Source organism: Antedon bifida, chromosome 4 (genome assembly GCF_963402885.1).
Source record: "Antedon bifida chromosome 4, ecAntBifi1.1, whole genome shotgun sequence".
Lineage (NCBI taxonomy): Eukaryota > Metazoa > Echinodermata > Crinoidea > Comatulida > Antedonidae > Antedon > Antedon bifida.
The window spans coordinates 18,755,698-18,773,493 of record NC_136229.1 but is presented as its reverse complement, the minus strand read 5'-3'; the positions used below and the strand labels follow the sequence as shown (position 1 = coordinate 18,773,493).

At 34.0% G+C, this 17,796-nt stretch overlaps 2 protein-coding genes across 5 annotated transcripts in view; both read right to left on the bottom strand.

Annotated features, from left to right (window-relative positions):
• Window positions 1–1,910: 1,910 nt before the first annotated feature.
• Window positions 1,911–3,456, bottom strand: LOC144841151 (putative G-protein coupled receptor No18). The gene has a single exon (XM_078697366.1). The coding sequence runs from the start codon at window positions 3,450–3,452 to the stop codon at window positions 2,376–2,378; it is 1,077 nt and encodes a 358-aa protein (XP_078553492.1). The 5' UTR covers window positions 3,453–3,456; the 3' UTR covers window positions 1,911–2,375.
• Window positions 3,457–14,670: 11,214 nt separating this feature from the next.
• The window catches only part of LOC144841134 (GPI inositol-deacylase-like), a 29,352-nt gene continuing 26,226 nt past the window's right edge, over window positions 14,671–17,796 (bottom strand). For all 4 annotated transcript variants that reach the window (XM_078697328.1, XM_078697330.1, XM_078697331.1 and 1 more), the window contains 2 exons: window positions 16,814–16,918; window positions 14,671–15,602 (listed from right to left, as the gene is read on the bottom strand). In XM_078697328.1, the coding sequence (XP_078553454.1) occupies window positions 15,467–15,602; window positions 16,814–16,918 (241 nt within the window). In that variant the 3' untranslated portion in view covers window positions 14,671–15,466. The remainder of the gene's footprint in view (window positions 15,603–16,813; window positions 16,919–17,796) is intronic.

Below are 17,796 nucleotides of genomic sequence, written 5' to 3'. Positions count from 1 at the left end.
CGCGTACACAACTCAAGCGAGTTGACCAATCACAAGCGACAATTCGGATGAACCATCGCGTTGTGATTGGTCAAATTACTTGCGTTGCGCTTACGACATTGCGTCCTGGAGGTGGGAACAAAGCTTAAGATTTAATACTGAAACAAGTAGTATCCTTCCTTCCGTGTTATTTATTGGTTTAGGAAGAAAAGGAAATCAAAGTTTAGGATGCCTATACTGTAATTTTTGTAGCAACTAGTAGGCCTAACAATTGTTACTTACTATAAGGTAACAATTAATAGTGATTAATTAAAACCAAATTAAACAAATAATTTAGAATTGATGAGAAAGTAATATTGCTAAACTGTTGGTGACTGCCAACAATGACGTAACACATTGTCACCGCATGTGAATTGACCAATCACGACGCGATGGGTGATCCGAACTGTCGTTTGAATGGTACGTACGCCATGCGTTGCGTTACAAGCGGAAACCAGATTTAAACATTACGTTACGGAGCAGCACAGCGATGACGTGAATTTCGACTATAATATTATTTCCATAAATTTCCAAAACAGACGGACGATTTCTTCAAGGTAATTGCTTAAAGCGTAAACACACAGCTACATAAAAACATATAGTTTTCGGTTATCTTTTCACTTTTATCGATTTTTAAAATAACTGTTATTACTAAAATTTCAATCAATATAAATGGTTTTCACGTTCACAATAATGACTTGTTTATTAATGATGCTGTAACATTTTATTTGTCTCTAAGAAGCAAGTGTCATCATAATTATTGTTATAAATCATTTATTCAAATGACCAATAAATTACAACGGTACATCAGTTTTTTTAATAACCTTATAAAGGGTTTTTCACACTTGTTTCGTTTTCACGAGGCTACGTGCATATCGATTGTCGCATAGCCGCGTGTAGCGTCGTTAAAACGGAACATTGACGGCGCCGGATTTTGGATATGTATGCCAAATATCGATTTATCTGCATCTGCGTCCGTCAACTTTTGTCTCTTGTGTAAACAGCCAATCATCACCGAGTGTGTTATATAAAATTGATGGAGGGCCGATTGAAGTGCTGTGTTAAAATCAACATCAATATCACTGCGCGCTCTTTAGGCCTAAGTATATTAATGCAGTTAAAATGCAAATAGTTGACACTCAACTCAATCAAGCTCCATTTTTAATAGTTCAACTTAACTTTAAAATGACCTTCGGTTCACTGATTGAAATAAAGTGTAATTTTCAATTCATTATTTGTGATTGGATCGTATTAGGCTCTATAAAACAATTAATATGCTGAAGTTATTACACCTTGAGAAAATGACAAGAAAATCACTCGACGGTCTCGCGTGTTCGACGTCGACATTATGGTGAACAAGGCACGATAAGTGGTAGCATTGTGTTTGTCAGAGTTGTCGCTTGTTTGTCCTGCGCACGATTAGAAAGAAGTAATCATTGTCGGTCTTTTTTACTCGTTTATCATTTTCTTTGGTATAGTCAAAAGGTTTTCTCTTTTTTGCGTTAAGCTCTACACTCTATCACACTTTATGTGACAAAAAAATGTGATGTGCACATTGTTATATGAACACGATGACATCATATCACTACCATATTTGCGCATATCACTGCCCAAATATAGTAGTGATATGGGCAAATCACACTTGTTTTTGTCAAACTAGTTTGATAGAGTAGACAGAGCTTAAACTACCACTTTTTTTCATTTCATCATATCATAATAAATACATCATCCTTTTTTATGTTGTTATTTTTATTATATTATATATACATTTTCTTTTTTTTTCATTAAGTGGTTGGATCATTACAATTTAATCAATAAGTTACTTAGTTTGATTTGATTTGATTTGTAAAAACTGAATCACCAGTATCAAATAACACAAAGAGATTTAAATGTTTCTATAATGTATTTACAATTCGTTTAATAATTTAATGTTAAACTTTAAAACGACAATAGAAAGCAGAGTAATGGACATAAACGTGACGTCAACACTTACGTAGGCCTAATTGTCCTTCTTCTTGTGGCATGCTTCATTAATGTCAGGCACCATTATAATGAGAGGCACACAATTGACGTATGCGTACACACGTTCTTCATGACTCCTTGACGACTACAACTTTTTTTTAAATTACATAAAATAATCCCAATTATTATTATGGAACAAAATCCAAGCACAATTTATCAATTAAAATTTATAGTAATACAAGGCAATCTGCTATAGCAATCTGTCAGATTGCCTTGGTGGTAAGATTGACGTTACTAAACAACGTTTTTCTAGAATAAATTGCAATCTACTCAGAGCTGCCATTGTTTTCTACTAAAGGCGGCAAAGATCACTCAGGTCCTACTGTAATTCTTCGTCACTTCCACTTGATACATTTTACCATAGCAATCCGGACCTTTTTATTAGTTATGGCGTAAAGTATGGGATTGAACACGGAATCTGCATACATAATCAAATGTATCCACTTCCAGTGTCTTCCGTCTTCAAACACCATCGTAAAATTTTTCATAACTCCAGTTACCCCCAAAGGGGCCCAACAAACTAAGAACGTCGATAGTATCACGCCCATCATAATCGCTGGTTTAACGTATCTTCGCTTGAAGTTTACATGTGTCGATGATGAATTTTTATCTGTAGGCCTATGCACGTTCGGAAACTTTGATGACATGTCGTCTGCGTTTTGAGCGCGATCAATTTTTGATGGGTTTACTGCAACGGTGTTAACTGTAGCGGACGCACCGTCGTCCATAATTCCTACTCTACGTCGGCGTAGTATTCTTTTTCGAATATTCAAAAACGTATTCAAATTGAAATACGCGATTACCGACATTGGCATGAATAACAGAATAAATAGAAGAAATAAGTTTGATAATGTTTGGGGTATGGTATGGAAGTTACAATACAGATCGTCTGTTGTGTCATTAAATCCCACTACCTCATAGTAGACAATCTCATTGGTTGTCATTGTCACTATTGAGAACACCCAGGTGAAACTAATTTGCATATTCACTTTTCGCTTTGTTTGAGCTTCCAGGTAAACGGGATATTCCTTGTGAACGAGCAAGTAACGATCTAAGCTTATGAACGCAATGGTATAAATAGTCACAATTAAAAAACTTCCCTCTATTATAGATTTAAGCATGCACATGACTACGCCAAATGGCCATCGGTCTAGCGTGGTGACAACGATCATCAGGGGTAGTGGGATCAGTCCGACACCAAGATCAGCCGTGGCTAGACTCATGATGTGCCGGTTGCTTTGTGGGTTATTCCTTAATGTTGCGTTTCGCGTGAATACGATAATCGTTAAAGCGTTTCCACCTATGGCTATTATAGACAGGATGCTAACGAGTATATGGGTGAGTATCAACCCTGCAGTAACTTCAAATTCGTCAGACGCGTCAGATGTTGACGCATTTTCGTCAAACTCCATTTTCAGCAGGAATTCATCGATGAAATATGAAATTTAATCACTACAACGTACGATGACATTTCTCAGCAAAGACAAGACTCTACACAGAAAAAGAAATTTTAAAAAATAAAATTATTCGTTTATTTTGACAGTTATTGTCAATTTACGACCTTTAAACATCAATTAACTTATTGAGATTTTACCGATATCGATTTATTGCGTTCGATATCGATCGCAAGGCATACGTATAGTTAATAATAAGTCTAATAAACCCGTTTCTTCATTTACTACTTCACAATGAACAATATTGGCTAAATGTATCCAAATAAAGGAGTAATTGTTAGATGATAATAACGACTTTGCAGGAAAGAAAAATAAGATAAAATAAGACACTAACTAGGTCAACGTTTTTAAAATTAGTTTTAAAGTATATGCAATTTTATTCACAGTCGATGGTAAATTATTAATAATACATTAAAACGTGTAGTACTTTGTAATTTGATCGATACCTCGTAGAAGATTAGTATTTTATGGAAAGATGCGCTTGGTATTGATCAATATACGACAAGATGATAATAATTTTAAGATACAATGTAATATAAAAAAATATGTTTTTCTTTAATTATAAAGACCTCAGTTGCCTCATTAAAATGGAAATGAATTGTAAAGGTTAGCTGAATGCGACGACATGACATTAAAATTATAATTTCATGCCGGAATTATAATAGTTATTGACTTTCAATGAAAAAAAATATTAAAAAAACATTGTAACGAAATGAAATATGCTAATTAGTTGATAAAAATAAAATTGGCATGGACGCAGGATAATGATAAGAAAATAACGTCTTATACTATAAATGTTGGAAACAATGGCATGATAAAGATAGACGATGATTTAAAACAAATTTCTGTTAATTTATTTTTAATGGACAAAATAAAGATACTATGACGTTTCCTTCGTAATTTGTAATGATACTGATGATGACGTTGTTGCCATGATATTAAATGATGAAGTAGTTGTCATGATATTAAATGATGAAGTAGTTGTCATGATAATGATGAAGTAGTTGTCATGATAATGATGAAGTAGTTGTCGTGATAATGACTATGCCTTCATCATGAAGCTTTTGTTATGATACTGATGATGATGACGTTATACTGATAATGATAATTATGAAATTCTCGTGATAATGACGGTTCTGGTGGATAAGGACTATAAAAAGGTCCAGTGTACACATCTGGCTCATGTGAACTTTAAAGAACCTAGTACATCTGTCGAGACGAGTAGGGGGTTACCTCGGTGTACTAGTTCACACAAAGCCACTATCAACTCATCATATACACTGGGGCCCTCTGTGAGAACAGTCTTAGACTGAAGAGGCTACCCAGAATAAATAAATAACGACTATGATAACGAAGAACGAAAATGGTAATTGTTGATATCTATATCATTATTATATACTATTATAATCAGACAGGGGAATATAATATTAAGCTTGAGGATTCATTCAATTAACCAGTCAATCACGTCAGTTGTTTCCTCAATACACTAAAGATTCAGGACTACTCTAATAAATTGATTACAAAGCGTCATATTGACATTCTACACATTACCTTATTGCCCAAAAAAATAGTAAAAAGGTTTTGGCAATTTGCAATATTCATTACTTTTTAAAGAAACAAGGCCAACAGCCATTAAGTCGCGTGCTACAATGCATAGTGATACCGGACCGACAGACATACCGACAGACCGACCGACCGACATAGTGAACTATACTGACCGAAATTACTGAACATGTTTAAAAATGTTGAAATGTTTAAAAACATTTATATTTTTTTAATTTACACGTGCGTAGCCTGTGACTTTTGACGTGCTCGTATAAACGTAATTTCGAGTTAAGTAAGTCAAGAAAACAGAGATCGGGCAAAAAGAGTGCGCAATAACATTTAACGCGCAGTGCGCGCACACAAATCTGCGCAGTCATGGCAATTTTGTAAACGCTTAAAATTGCCTGAAACGTACTCTTATTTCATCGAAAATAAATTTTGAAAATTTTAAGCGCGCGTACGCATGCGTTACATGCGCTACGCACGTAATTGTATTGCCATATGATGATTTATGCCCTGAAATTTATGAGTACCAAATTTTATTTAATTGTGATTCATGGTTGTGAAGATATGATTACAAACGTGATTTCGTTAAATCGTGCGTAGACCGCGTATTTTTTTATTGCGCACCGTGAAAACATAACCACATCGATTCCTGGCCATAAGGAATATTCTGTGAAAAATTGACTTAGCTATATTAAACTGATATCAAGATAAGTTCAGAAAGCGATAAAACGCATAGTGATACCGGACCGACAGACAGACAGACCGACAGACAGACCGACCAACCGACCGACATAGTGAACTATAGAGTCGCGTCCACGCGACTAAAAACAGATAGAAGAACTTCTTTCTGTTTAGTCAGCAAAGGAGGCTATAATAGATTACAAACATGGAACAATTTAACTCCGGCTGACTTTCACTGCTTTTGTATTATTGAAATTTCCAGTTATTACCGGCGGTCTACAGTTTTTCTAGATTATTTTCTTTCTTTCTTTCCTTGAAAAATCCAAGAAACATTTATTATATATGGCCTTTGGCCCAAATGATATACAATGTAACATATAAATAAACTTAACATCAGAGTGCGTTTAAAAATTCTGCTCTACGTTTAAATGAAATGAATATTTTCCAAGCTTAGTAATGAGATCACTATTTCTAAGATAAATATATTTTAATTTAGATGTTGTTATTCGTATAACAGATTCTACAGTAATATCTGAATAAAATAACAAACTAAAGTGAAGTAATTTGCATAATTAATATGATTTCATCTTCCTTTTTTGATTTCTAATTTTACTATCCCTAGTCTTCGTTTAGTCATAATTTGTTTATGATTGTAATTTCTTAATTAAATCAAGTATTCAATTCTTGAAAATTATATTTTTAATGCGTGTATAATATTGGAACTTAGACCTTCATGTAATTTTGTTGTCGGTTACTTTTTGTTTACAATTTGAAATAAAAGTACATATATTGTTGAGCATGTATAGGCCTATATGTTACCAAATCCATGTATAGGCCTAATATTTGTTTTACCTCATTGGCCCAACAAGCTTTTCTATATTTTCTATCATTGTTTAATGTATTTATCATTATCCATTTGGATTACCCTCAGCCAGTAACGAATTACATTAATAATAGGCCTACTTGGAATTTGGATGAGGAACATTTCACATTCTCCTCTCACTGCAACACCTCCTAATTCCTAAAATAGTTGAAGTGAATTTTCTCTAATATTGATATACTCCATATTTCACTACCATAAAGTAAAATTGGCAGAATCTGAACATCAAATATAATGATTCCATATTAACTTGTAAATTATTAACTCAAAATTACATTCTACAATAAAGCATGTACAAGAAAGCGACCAACTACACACATTTCAACATCAAAATTATTTCAAAAATAAGTATTGAGAAAACTACTTATTAATTTATAATTTTAAACAGTTTATCACTTTAAGTGCTTGTCTAAAAGCAGATGACCATATAAGGAAATAGTTTTTCATAATTCCCAAAACGAAACAAGGAAGCAAGTATTGAAAAAACAGATTGAAGAACTTCTTTCTGTTTAGTCAGTAAAGGAGGCTATAATAGATTACAAACATGGCAAAATGTAAGCTTCTTACAATAAATCCGGCTGACTGCTTTTGTATTATTGAAATTAATTAATTTCTAGTTATTACCGGCGGTCTAGAGTTTTTCTATTTTTGTTTTGACTATTTTCTTTCTTTCTTTCCTTGAAAAATCCAAGAAACATTTATTATATATGGCCCAAATAATATGTAACATATAAATAAACTTAACATCAGAGTGCGTTTAAAAATGCTGCTCTACGTTTAAATGAAATAAATAAATATTTTCCAAGCTTAGTAACGAGATCAGTATTTCTAGTAGACATAAGATAGATATATTTTAATTTAGATGTGGTTAAACTGAAAACATATATTTAGTTCTAATAAATAAAAGAACAAACTAAAGTGAAGTAATTTGCATAATCTTTCATTTATATTAATACGATTCCATCTTACTTTTTTAATTTCCAATTCTAATATGATCTACTGTGTGTGTATATTAAAGACTCTTCTCGCTTGGTTGATTGAATATCACAGTTGTTTATTCAATAATACGTTATAATACACAATACAATATAATACAGGATAATGCAATAATCATAAAGAAACAGGAACAAAGTATAAGAGTGATGCTGTAAGTGAGGTGTGGCTGTAGATGTGCTTCTGAGTGTCAGTAAAGTGTGTCTTCGAAGAAGTGTCTATGAGGTGTGTTTGGGCTATTCTCAAACTTGGGGATATATTGGCTTCTGTTCATTAGCATATGTCATTACATCATCTGTGAGGTTAATGATTGGTCCTAAGTCTGTCCAGGCACGTTTGGATGGGAGTGATTGATTTTATCTGGGGGGATACGATGGATTGGCCCTGTCGAATCTCTGCTTAAAATTATCAATATCTAATAGTTTTACGATGTGAACTGTTTTATTTTGGGATCTAATTATTATGCCTAATGGACTTTAAAAAACATCTGGACAATTTCTTCACTGGACCTTTCTGTATTCGTATAAATTCATATAAATCAATACCATTACACTAATATCCCTAGTCTTCGTTTAGTCATAATTTGTTTATGATTGTAATTATATTTAATGTGTGTGTAATATTGGAGCTTAAAGTGGAACTTCATGGAATTTTTGTCGTTCAATGTCGGTTAGTAAATAAAAGTATATGTTGTTGACCAGTTGAGCATGCCAATGTTACCAAATCCATGTAGGCCTATACATAGGCCTAATATTTGTTTTACGTCATTGGCCTAACATTGCTCATTTCTTTGAGCTTTTTTATATTGAAAATCATTGTTTAATATATTTATCATTGCCCTCAGCCAGTAACGAATTACATTACTGATACTTGGAATTTGGATGGGTAATCTTCCACACTCTCCTATCACAGTACTTGGTACAGAATTACCTATTCCTAAAATATATGTACAGAATTTTAAGTGAATTTTCTCTAATATTGATATATCTTTCAACCCCCATATTTTTTGTGTGAATATTTTGTAGTAAACCTCTTCCATAAAAAAAAAACCACCAATATTTTCACTTATAAAATGACAAAATAAATAGTTAAATTAAACCAAAAACCCATTCGCTTGTAAAAAATGTTTTGCTTTAAATTGCAGTTTTTTCAGGTAAATATTTTTTTTCGCTCCAATTTTTAGTCAAAGTGGTTAACTATTATGTGACATTAAAATGGCATATTCAACAACAACAAATTGTAAGAATTGTTTTTTCAGGGGGACAATATATCTTTAATAAAAAATATTGAATAAAAAGAACAAAAGTGGATACTGATTAAACATGTTAAAGAATTACTAATATTGCCGTCGACTTTAACATGATTATACTCTGTATGTATTTTGTTAAATGATTACTAGATTCAACATTTCGTAATCGAAATATTTTTATAATAGACTCTTTCTCCAAACCGACTATCCTTTACGAGTTTAATTCAACAACAACAATAATCTTTAATGTGTGGATACAGACTGAGGTATAAAGGTAAACATAGTACATGTTTTAACGAATGTTTTTGGATATTTCAATTTTGCTATTATCAATTAATATTGAACGGAGTGGTTCAGATGTACATCGTACACGTTTCCCCTTTTCGTTACTGGTTTTGTATTTTTGGAAACGTTCAAGGATTTTCGTCAAAAGTATTATAAATAAAAATGTAGGTATTCGGTACTTACTGTTAAGCCATGCTTTTGAGTATCGACAGCCAAAAATAATTGACATAAACCGCTTGGGCTAAAAGTGTGATAGACACTATACGTTGAACATAAACCCGCATCTCACACTATAACTGTATAGTATAAGGTAAGTTCTTGGTCGCCTACCGTACTTCAGATTGTGAAAACCGTCGTATACTTGTTAACATTAATTGTAAGGAAATGAAAAGGCAATTAGACCACAAGAATAAATACTGACAATACTTACCATTCGGTCTAATTATAGATCGCCGCGTACTAAATCTGATTTCCGTCTATACGCATGACAAAACCAAAATAATTGGAAGAAAATTAAAGAATATTTTGATTCATGAAATTACACAGAGCCTGAACCTCTGTGATCACTGCTTCCTTAACCACTGTAACTAAGCGATTAATGCGCAGTCTGGAAACACATTCTACCACCAACTGACTTCACACTTTCTCCACCAGTGTACAATGTATTTAGGCTTTGTTGTCAAGCCACACTAAAGATTGACAGTAGAGTGCCGTTACTGAATTAAATATAATTGGTCAGTTAGAAAACGTAAGATACGGGTCACAGAAGATTAGCAGAAGAATGAGTTAAGATTGGTCCCAGTGGGACTCAAGTTGACTATGGTTGTCTGACGCGTGCACGAATCACCAAGCACACGTCAAAAGGCAGTAAACAAGGCAGTGATACATGCGTAATATAAGCCTAGGGTCAAACACGCTCAAACCCGGGAAAACCTTTCAGTTTAAAACTTTCAACCTCGAATGCCGTATAGGGTTTTTCGTTCATGTACATAATTACAATGGTTAGTTCCTCCATGTAATTTGTAGACCCAGGCCTTTATGTACCAAGGAATACCATATATAAAATAATTTCATCATAATTATTACCTGTGTAAATGTTTTGATTTCCTTGGTAAATAAAACGAGCCTAGTTTTCATTATTTTTTGGTATTTAACGACAAATGGAAAACAAAACACTTTATAGGCCATATATCCAAAGATAGTGTAGGCCCTAGTAGTACTATATTTGATATATCGAACATGTTTATCTTCGGAAAACGTAGGCCTGATTGACAAAGAAAAGGATGTAAAAGTTTAATCATATTAGGAATTGTGTAAAGTAAGCTTATTTGGAACTGTTGTCTAATAGTAATAATAGAAATATCAGTAGGCCTCAATGGTATTGCGCGCAAACTAGAATTCAGTAGGGCCGCGCGGCGCCGTCGTGATATTTACATCTTCACCTTCATTATAGTAATAGCATGAACGTCCTCCTTTAGTTATTGTTCATTGATTTAGTTCTGATATTACAAATTTGAAATCTGAAACTATTGTTTGGTTGATTTGTACTAGGGTGTTTTTAATTTTATAACGTATATAGAAAAAGGCACTTTAATTACTATTTATAATGACACACATGACGTCACAAATTGTTTTTTAGAATTGTATAATTTCATTTCAAGGACATGACATAATGATACTAATGGATATTGGATAACATTTTAATTCATTATATATTTAAATACAATAGGATGTAAACAATAACACAATAGCGGGGGCGCTATTACGATTTTTCCGATTGTGAAATTCAACGACCGACATGTTCTTAACAATTATTCATTAGATTTATAGTAGTTACAGAGCAAGTTCTAACGGGATGCTGAGCTCCGAGGAACAAAGGGTTTATCTGTGGCTGCGAAACGCTCAGCTCCACGCCCATTAACAGACATCGCGCGCCGCGGGAATATAGTACATTAGGCCTACTGTTGGAATTTGTCGCAGCCGGACATAAGATCAAATGTGTATACGATTTCCTATCTTGACAAGTCCTGTTGTTATGCCTTGGTTAGAGCATGGATAAAATGAGAGAGAAGGATTTGTATCGGCGCTAACATTAAAGAACAATCAAATCTCCTAACCTGCAGCACTGCTGTCAATCAGACAAACACGACGACCGAGATACATTGTATGTATATATATCACTGGTATATTTGATTCAGTTATTTCAATACCCCTTTCACACCAAAAGCAACACTTGAATGGTCAAAAACCCCGGGGATCACTCCGGAGTTTTGGTGTGAAAGGGGTATTATATACATAAAAATAAGATTACAATAAAAAAAAATTAAAATAAACACATTACAAATTTAACTCATAAAGTAACTGTACTAATATGATAAGGGACTATATTCTTACAACGCACCGTTTTACAAGTAATGTGTTTCTTTCTTTTTTGTCTTATTTATATGGTGTTGAATTTTGTGTAATATCACGAACTTGTGTAAAAACAATCAATATTGATTGAACGAGTTGTACTGCACATCAGTATCGTGAATAAATAAAGTTTTTTTTTAATATGGTTTAATGTTAAGCCTCCATTCCAAACTGGAGCGGCGTATTCTAATACCGGTCTAACATAACCTATATACACTGACATAAGGTCGAGGGAAGAGACACCACGGCGTGTTTTAATGTCCTTAAATAGTACAGTTTACTGCTGTCTCCCCTCTTTATCATAGATATCACTGTTCTTCTAAACTTGAAAGGACTAATTTTCTTTTAAACACCTCCATTAAATTTTTGCTGAATTGTACATTAAGCTGATTAAGCAACTATAACAACTGGTGTGAATGTAGTGCGATGAATGCGGGAAAGGGCACAGTCCTTAGTACTGGTACTAAGGACGGCCAAGTTAGACAACAAATCAAACGTGATTTTGTAACACTGTACATTGTTGCTTTAATTCCTGATTTTGGAGAAAATTTGTCCGACGGAGATACGGCCGGGAAGCGATATTTCTTACGTACCTGGGGACCTCTGATGAAACGTCACAAAATAAACATGAATATTCATTAGTCATATTCATAAGGTGTGACGTAAGAATTGAGCTAACTACAATTCGCTGTGTAGTCGTGTGGATTAGACTATGGATTTTACATGTCGATGTATGGGTCACATGTACGAAAAATAAAATCGCGACCGGGAAGGCATTTAACAAGCAACAGGTAGTAGCAAATGTGGAAGAAATGAGGCATGACAACGTCAACAAACAAAAGTAAGAGTGTTAGAAACAAGGCCATATACACGGCCGCAGTCGCGTGCTTAAGTTAGTGTTTACCGACTGACCGACCGACAAAAAACAGAAAATAATGAAAAATGGTGAAATAACAATATTATACTTATTATATAACAATCCGAAAACGATGGATGAATACAAGTGGTAGTAAACCACCAAGATGGAAAAAGTGGCAAAACAACAAAATATTATAGTCTGATATTGAGTGTGTGACGATATATCATCGTTTGGTATTAATACAAAAAATCGTGAGATAATTGGACAATACTAATGAGGAACAGGTGATAAACGCACCAATCACAACGCAGCCTTAGGCAAACTACATAATTACGATTATTAAAATTGTAATAATTAAGCTATCATGACATGGGTATTCGGAAAGTCAGTCAATCAGAGGCCTTCTATCATAGGCTTCAGGTAACATCACTTGGAGCACAAATAGAGCTGATTTAGCGTTGCGTCAACAGAAAAGATCGATCGTGTTTGTGCGTGAATTGAGAAAAGAGAAAATTTCACACTGTAAGCGCTCAGTGATTTGAGTTTTCACGGGGTTGGATGCACGCAATATGTGTAATATAGGCCTAAAATAGCATGGAATATAACATTTCTAACAGGTATTGAAACATACTGGGGTAGAAACTAATACATTAAAACAAATCAAATCTGTTTGTACAACATTGAGGTAAACTCCATCGCCACTCCAAACTAATTATCTCATGGAATGGAGGAATCAAGTAACACGTCATCGACATCAGAAGATGTGGAAACACTGCTGATTCAAATCTGTACTTCAATGTTGATCATTCTTCTTGTTATTGCCACTTTCATTGGAAATTTATTAACGATTATCGTATTGGTGAGGAATAGGTCATTACGTATCAACCCGTACAGCAACCTTCATATCTTAAGTCTTGCAATTGCCGACATCGGAGTTAGTCTTATAGCCTTGCCTTCAACGCTTTCTGTCTATTTAACCGGCTACTGGCCTTTTGGTAAAGCTCTATGTATGGTTAAATCAATCATTGTCAGTACGCTTTTTCTAGTGACTATATTCACGTTGGTGTTTATAAGCTTCGATCGTTACCTTCTTCTGAGCAAAAAATACCCGACTTATCTAAAATGGCAGAGTAACAAAGTAATTCAAACACAGATCGTACTTGTTTGGTGTATACCGTCTCTGTTGTGGACTGTAAACGTGTTCTTGTATTCATACGAAGCGAATCTAGATCCGACTGATGATATTTTTTGTACATTTCACTTATATCCTTCTCAAACACTGAAAATCCTCAACCTAGTAATTTTATTATGCTTGCCACTAGTACTTCTACTATTCTTCAGTGGTCAAACGCTTGTTTTGATCGTTCGTCGCAAACGTCGTAAGAGACGATGTACGGTTTTACCACAAACTCAAAACCCTCAAATTATTCGGACGATATTTGAAGAATGTGAATCACCGACTACTGCAACAGAAGAAACGCGGGAAGAGAAAGCAAATAGTAAAGTACTTGCAATAAAGGAATCGAATAATGGAAGCATGCCCAAAGAAAATGGTGAAAAACATCAAAATGTCGACGTTCAAGATGGTATTAAAAAGACTTGCCAAATTGTTCCTCCGGCCAAGAAGTTTTTGCCACCAAAGAGGAAACTGACCAGACAGCGAACGATCTCACACCTCGTTGCTTCTACGCGAGAGTATCTCCGTCCCGCCATTTTGCTTGGCGCGCTTGTATTTGCGTTTATCGTCTGTTTCTTACCGCGAAGCATTTTGGGGACGATTAGAGATTTTGATTCGGATACAAGCTGGATGATGGGTATCCACTTGGTTGCGTACCTTGACGCACTTCTCAATCCATTGTTATATGCTGCTACAAATACCAAAATCAGGGCCGACATGTGTAAGATTGTTCGAAAAACATGGTCAACGTGCACACGTAAAGGACAACGTCCGACTCTACTGTCTGTGTAGTTTAATAAACAACTACATTATATATTTTGTTGTTTCGTAGTACTGTAGTCATTTTGTTTCTGATACATTACTTTTACAAATAATGTATAGGCCTACGTATAGGCCTACGTAAGTTAATTTGTATCAACATTTTTGTGTGATTTTTAATCTAAAAAAACATCAAATATGCCTATGTTTACAGGGGTTACAGGGGTAACAGGGTCGAGTCTCGCTTGGGCGGAATCTTGTAAGAGAGGCTTAGAAAGAAAGATTATGTAGTTGTGTGTAGAAAAAAGCAACAAACAAACAAAATAAATACAGGCTTAAATCATTCCCCATTTAATATAATTGGTAAATAGTGATTACATTATCAAGTTATTAATATTTGTTTAAAAATACTGACAAATTAGCCCTTAATTAAAATGCATAATCAAGGCAGCAGAGTGTGAAATTAATTTACTTCAATTTTCCTTGATTAACACATTTACGTCAGAAAGACATTTAATGAACCTAAACAAATTTGTTCTTAAATTGTCCAATTTGGTCCAAAAAGATTGCACAAATTTCTAAACAGCATAGACGCGTTACCTTTGAGCGCAACTACCTGTAATAAATATTATTATAATCTTTCATAATTTGTATAAAATGTTCAATCATCTCAATTATTCAATCAACTTAATTTAGAATACGGTATGTCTATATTCGTATTCGTAAGATACAAGGGCAGCATTAGATATATACATTAGAGGTAGGGGCGGTAGTTCTGAGGTCCTAACGACCCGTATACCACATTCAGTATGCATCGACGACGTATATGTGTATGTGTATGGACGTTAAGCTCTGTCTACACTACCAAACTAGTTGGACAAAAAAGTGTGATGTGCCCAACTATGGTAGTGATATGCCCAAATATGGTAGTGATATGACATCATCGTGTCCATACACATGACATATTTTTGTCACATAAAGTTTGATAATGTAGATGTAGAGCATTAGTCTCCAATGTTTTACGTTCCGCATACTCCATGATGCCGCATTTAAAATGACACTTATAGCAAACAAAATAAACATGCCTCTTGCATCAAATCGCTCTATAATACCGTAACTTAACACACTACATCTGCATCACGGCTGCTATAACAAAAGTTACAGACACAAAATAGGATAAACGGTACACAGACTCGATCGTGTACAGCACCATAGCTATGGTGAAGATATATGTGAGACGAGAAGTAAACTTTGCGAAATTCCTGTGAACATAATTAGAAAAGAAAAAAGAGTGGAACTTTAGAAAAAGTATAGTAAACACGTACGCCCTAGTAAACACGTACGCCATTTTAGTCTATTTAAAATGTTACTTTCCGTAGAGTGTAAATAGTCAACCATGTATTTGTCTATAGTGTTTTCATTGATTATAAGTCAATTGTATGTTTTTATTTATTTACTTTATTCCGTAGTTTGAGTGTAAATAGTCATCCGTTTATTTGTCTTATTGTTTTTCTTATATAAGCACATTGTATTATTGATTCGTTTGAAAATAAAAGTTCGAATAAATAAATTCAGTTTCTTAAAGGAGTGTTTAAATTGATGTTTGTTTCCTGAGAAATTATAATCGTAAAACGATTTCAATAAACGTAAACAGATTACTGAAATATAGAAACCAGTATATGAGTGTATTTGCATTTACTCTAACATATTTCTATTGATTTATAACATGTTGATTATGGTTCAAGTTCTACCTAACATACTGTGAACAGCAAAATAGACTGGCGGAAATGGGTTGATCAATATGCAGATGGCAGATACACATGTAATAATGTAATGTAATTGGAGCTATATGTAGGCTACATACGGGCGCATATGATAACTAATTGTGGTGACGGTACGATAATGTACGTACGGGGTGCATGCAATAAATCATTGTGGCGATATGTACGTACGGGGCGCTTATGATAAATAATGGTGGTGATATGTACGTACGGAGCACATATAATAAATAATTGTAGTGATATATGCATATAATAAATGATAATGTACGGCAATGTAAAACATATCGATAATGCTGTACCATAAGTACGAGGCAAATGTAAACAATAATAAGTGATATGGTGGTGATACTGTGCGTACGACATGACGCATAAACACACACAACTTGAATAATAAATTATGTTTAGCACAAAACATTTGAAGTGGATACAAAGATGGTGGCGAATTAGGTCAAAAGAATGTGGCAATGCCGACACAATAGTGAATGTTGGCCCTTTGGTCAAAATGGAATCAACGTACAGCACACACAATGCTTCCCCCTCCCCCTTCCTTTCCTCTCCTCCCCTCCCCCATCATAAATATGTCATAGTATATAGACGGACTTCCAATAATTCAGTTAATCAATCAGAATAACCAATTCTATATAACAATCCTCGTTATAATTCGTAAAATAAGTGTTTACAAGTATACGTACATATTAGACGGCAGTGATTTACTTGGATCAAGAAGAATAGCCAAAGATGAACATACAGCAAGTGACGTATACCTTGCTGGGTCACTTGGTAGCGAATAAGAATACCTAAAAACAAAATTAATCAATCTTATTTTAAAATAGGAAACATAAACGCAAAGTAATAGGCAGAGACGAACATACAGCAAGTGACGTCACTTGCTGGGTCACTTGTTAACGAATAAGAATACCTAATTAATCAAAATTAATAAACGCAATGAAAAAAACACCGAAACGCGTCAACGCTTGAACAACACAAAAAAATGCAATCGCAATTAAGTTGCAAACGGCATTGCGTATTCGTCAGTAGTAGTTAATTGCACAACTTTTTCACAAATTTAGTGTTAAAATGATTCGATTGTTTAATACCCATTAGAACACGCGTAACTTTATGTTATACTTTATGTGACGACAAAAAAATGTGATGGGCCCATATATGGGCATGATGATGTCATATCACTACCATATTTGGGCATATCACTACCATATTTAGGCACATCACACTTTTTTTGTCAAACTAGTTTGATAGTGTAGACTATATGCCTAAAATGGGCTTATAGCTATAATTTCTATAATATATGTTATTGTTAGGCATTGTCACGATTTATTATAACGGCCATTTTGAAATACAAACGTCACTACTAATAACAATATAACTTCAATGATTTCTATGTTAGCTATTTTAACAGTAAACATTGTAAACCAATGCATAATGTATTATTATTGTAAAGCCCATATAGTTTACGTGCATTTGATTTTCGCAAAAATCAAAGCATTCTTGTTTACGTTGATGTAAATCAAATGACGTAAACATATACCTTTGTAATCATATCGGCGTGTTGTTATTGATATTAAACTGTAATAGTAACATCAATATTATTATACTGTGCGTTAATGACATTATTTAAGACAAGGCAACTGTAGGTGGATGGTGTCATGTCTCTCGA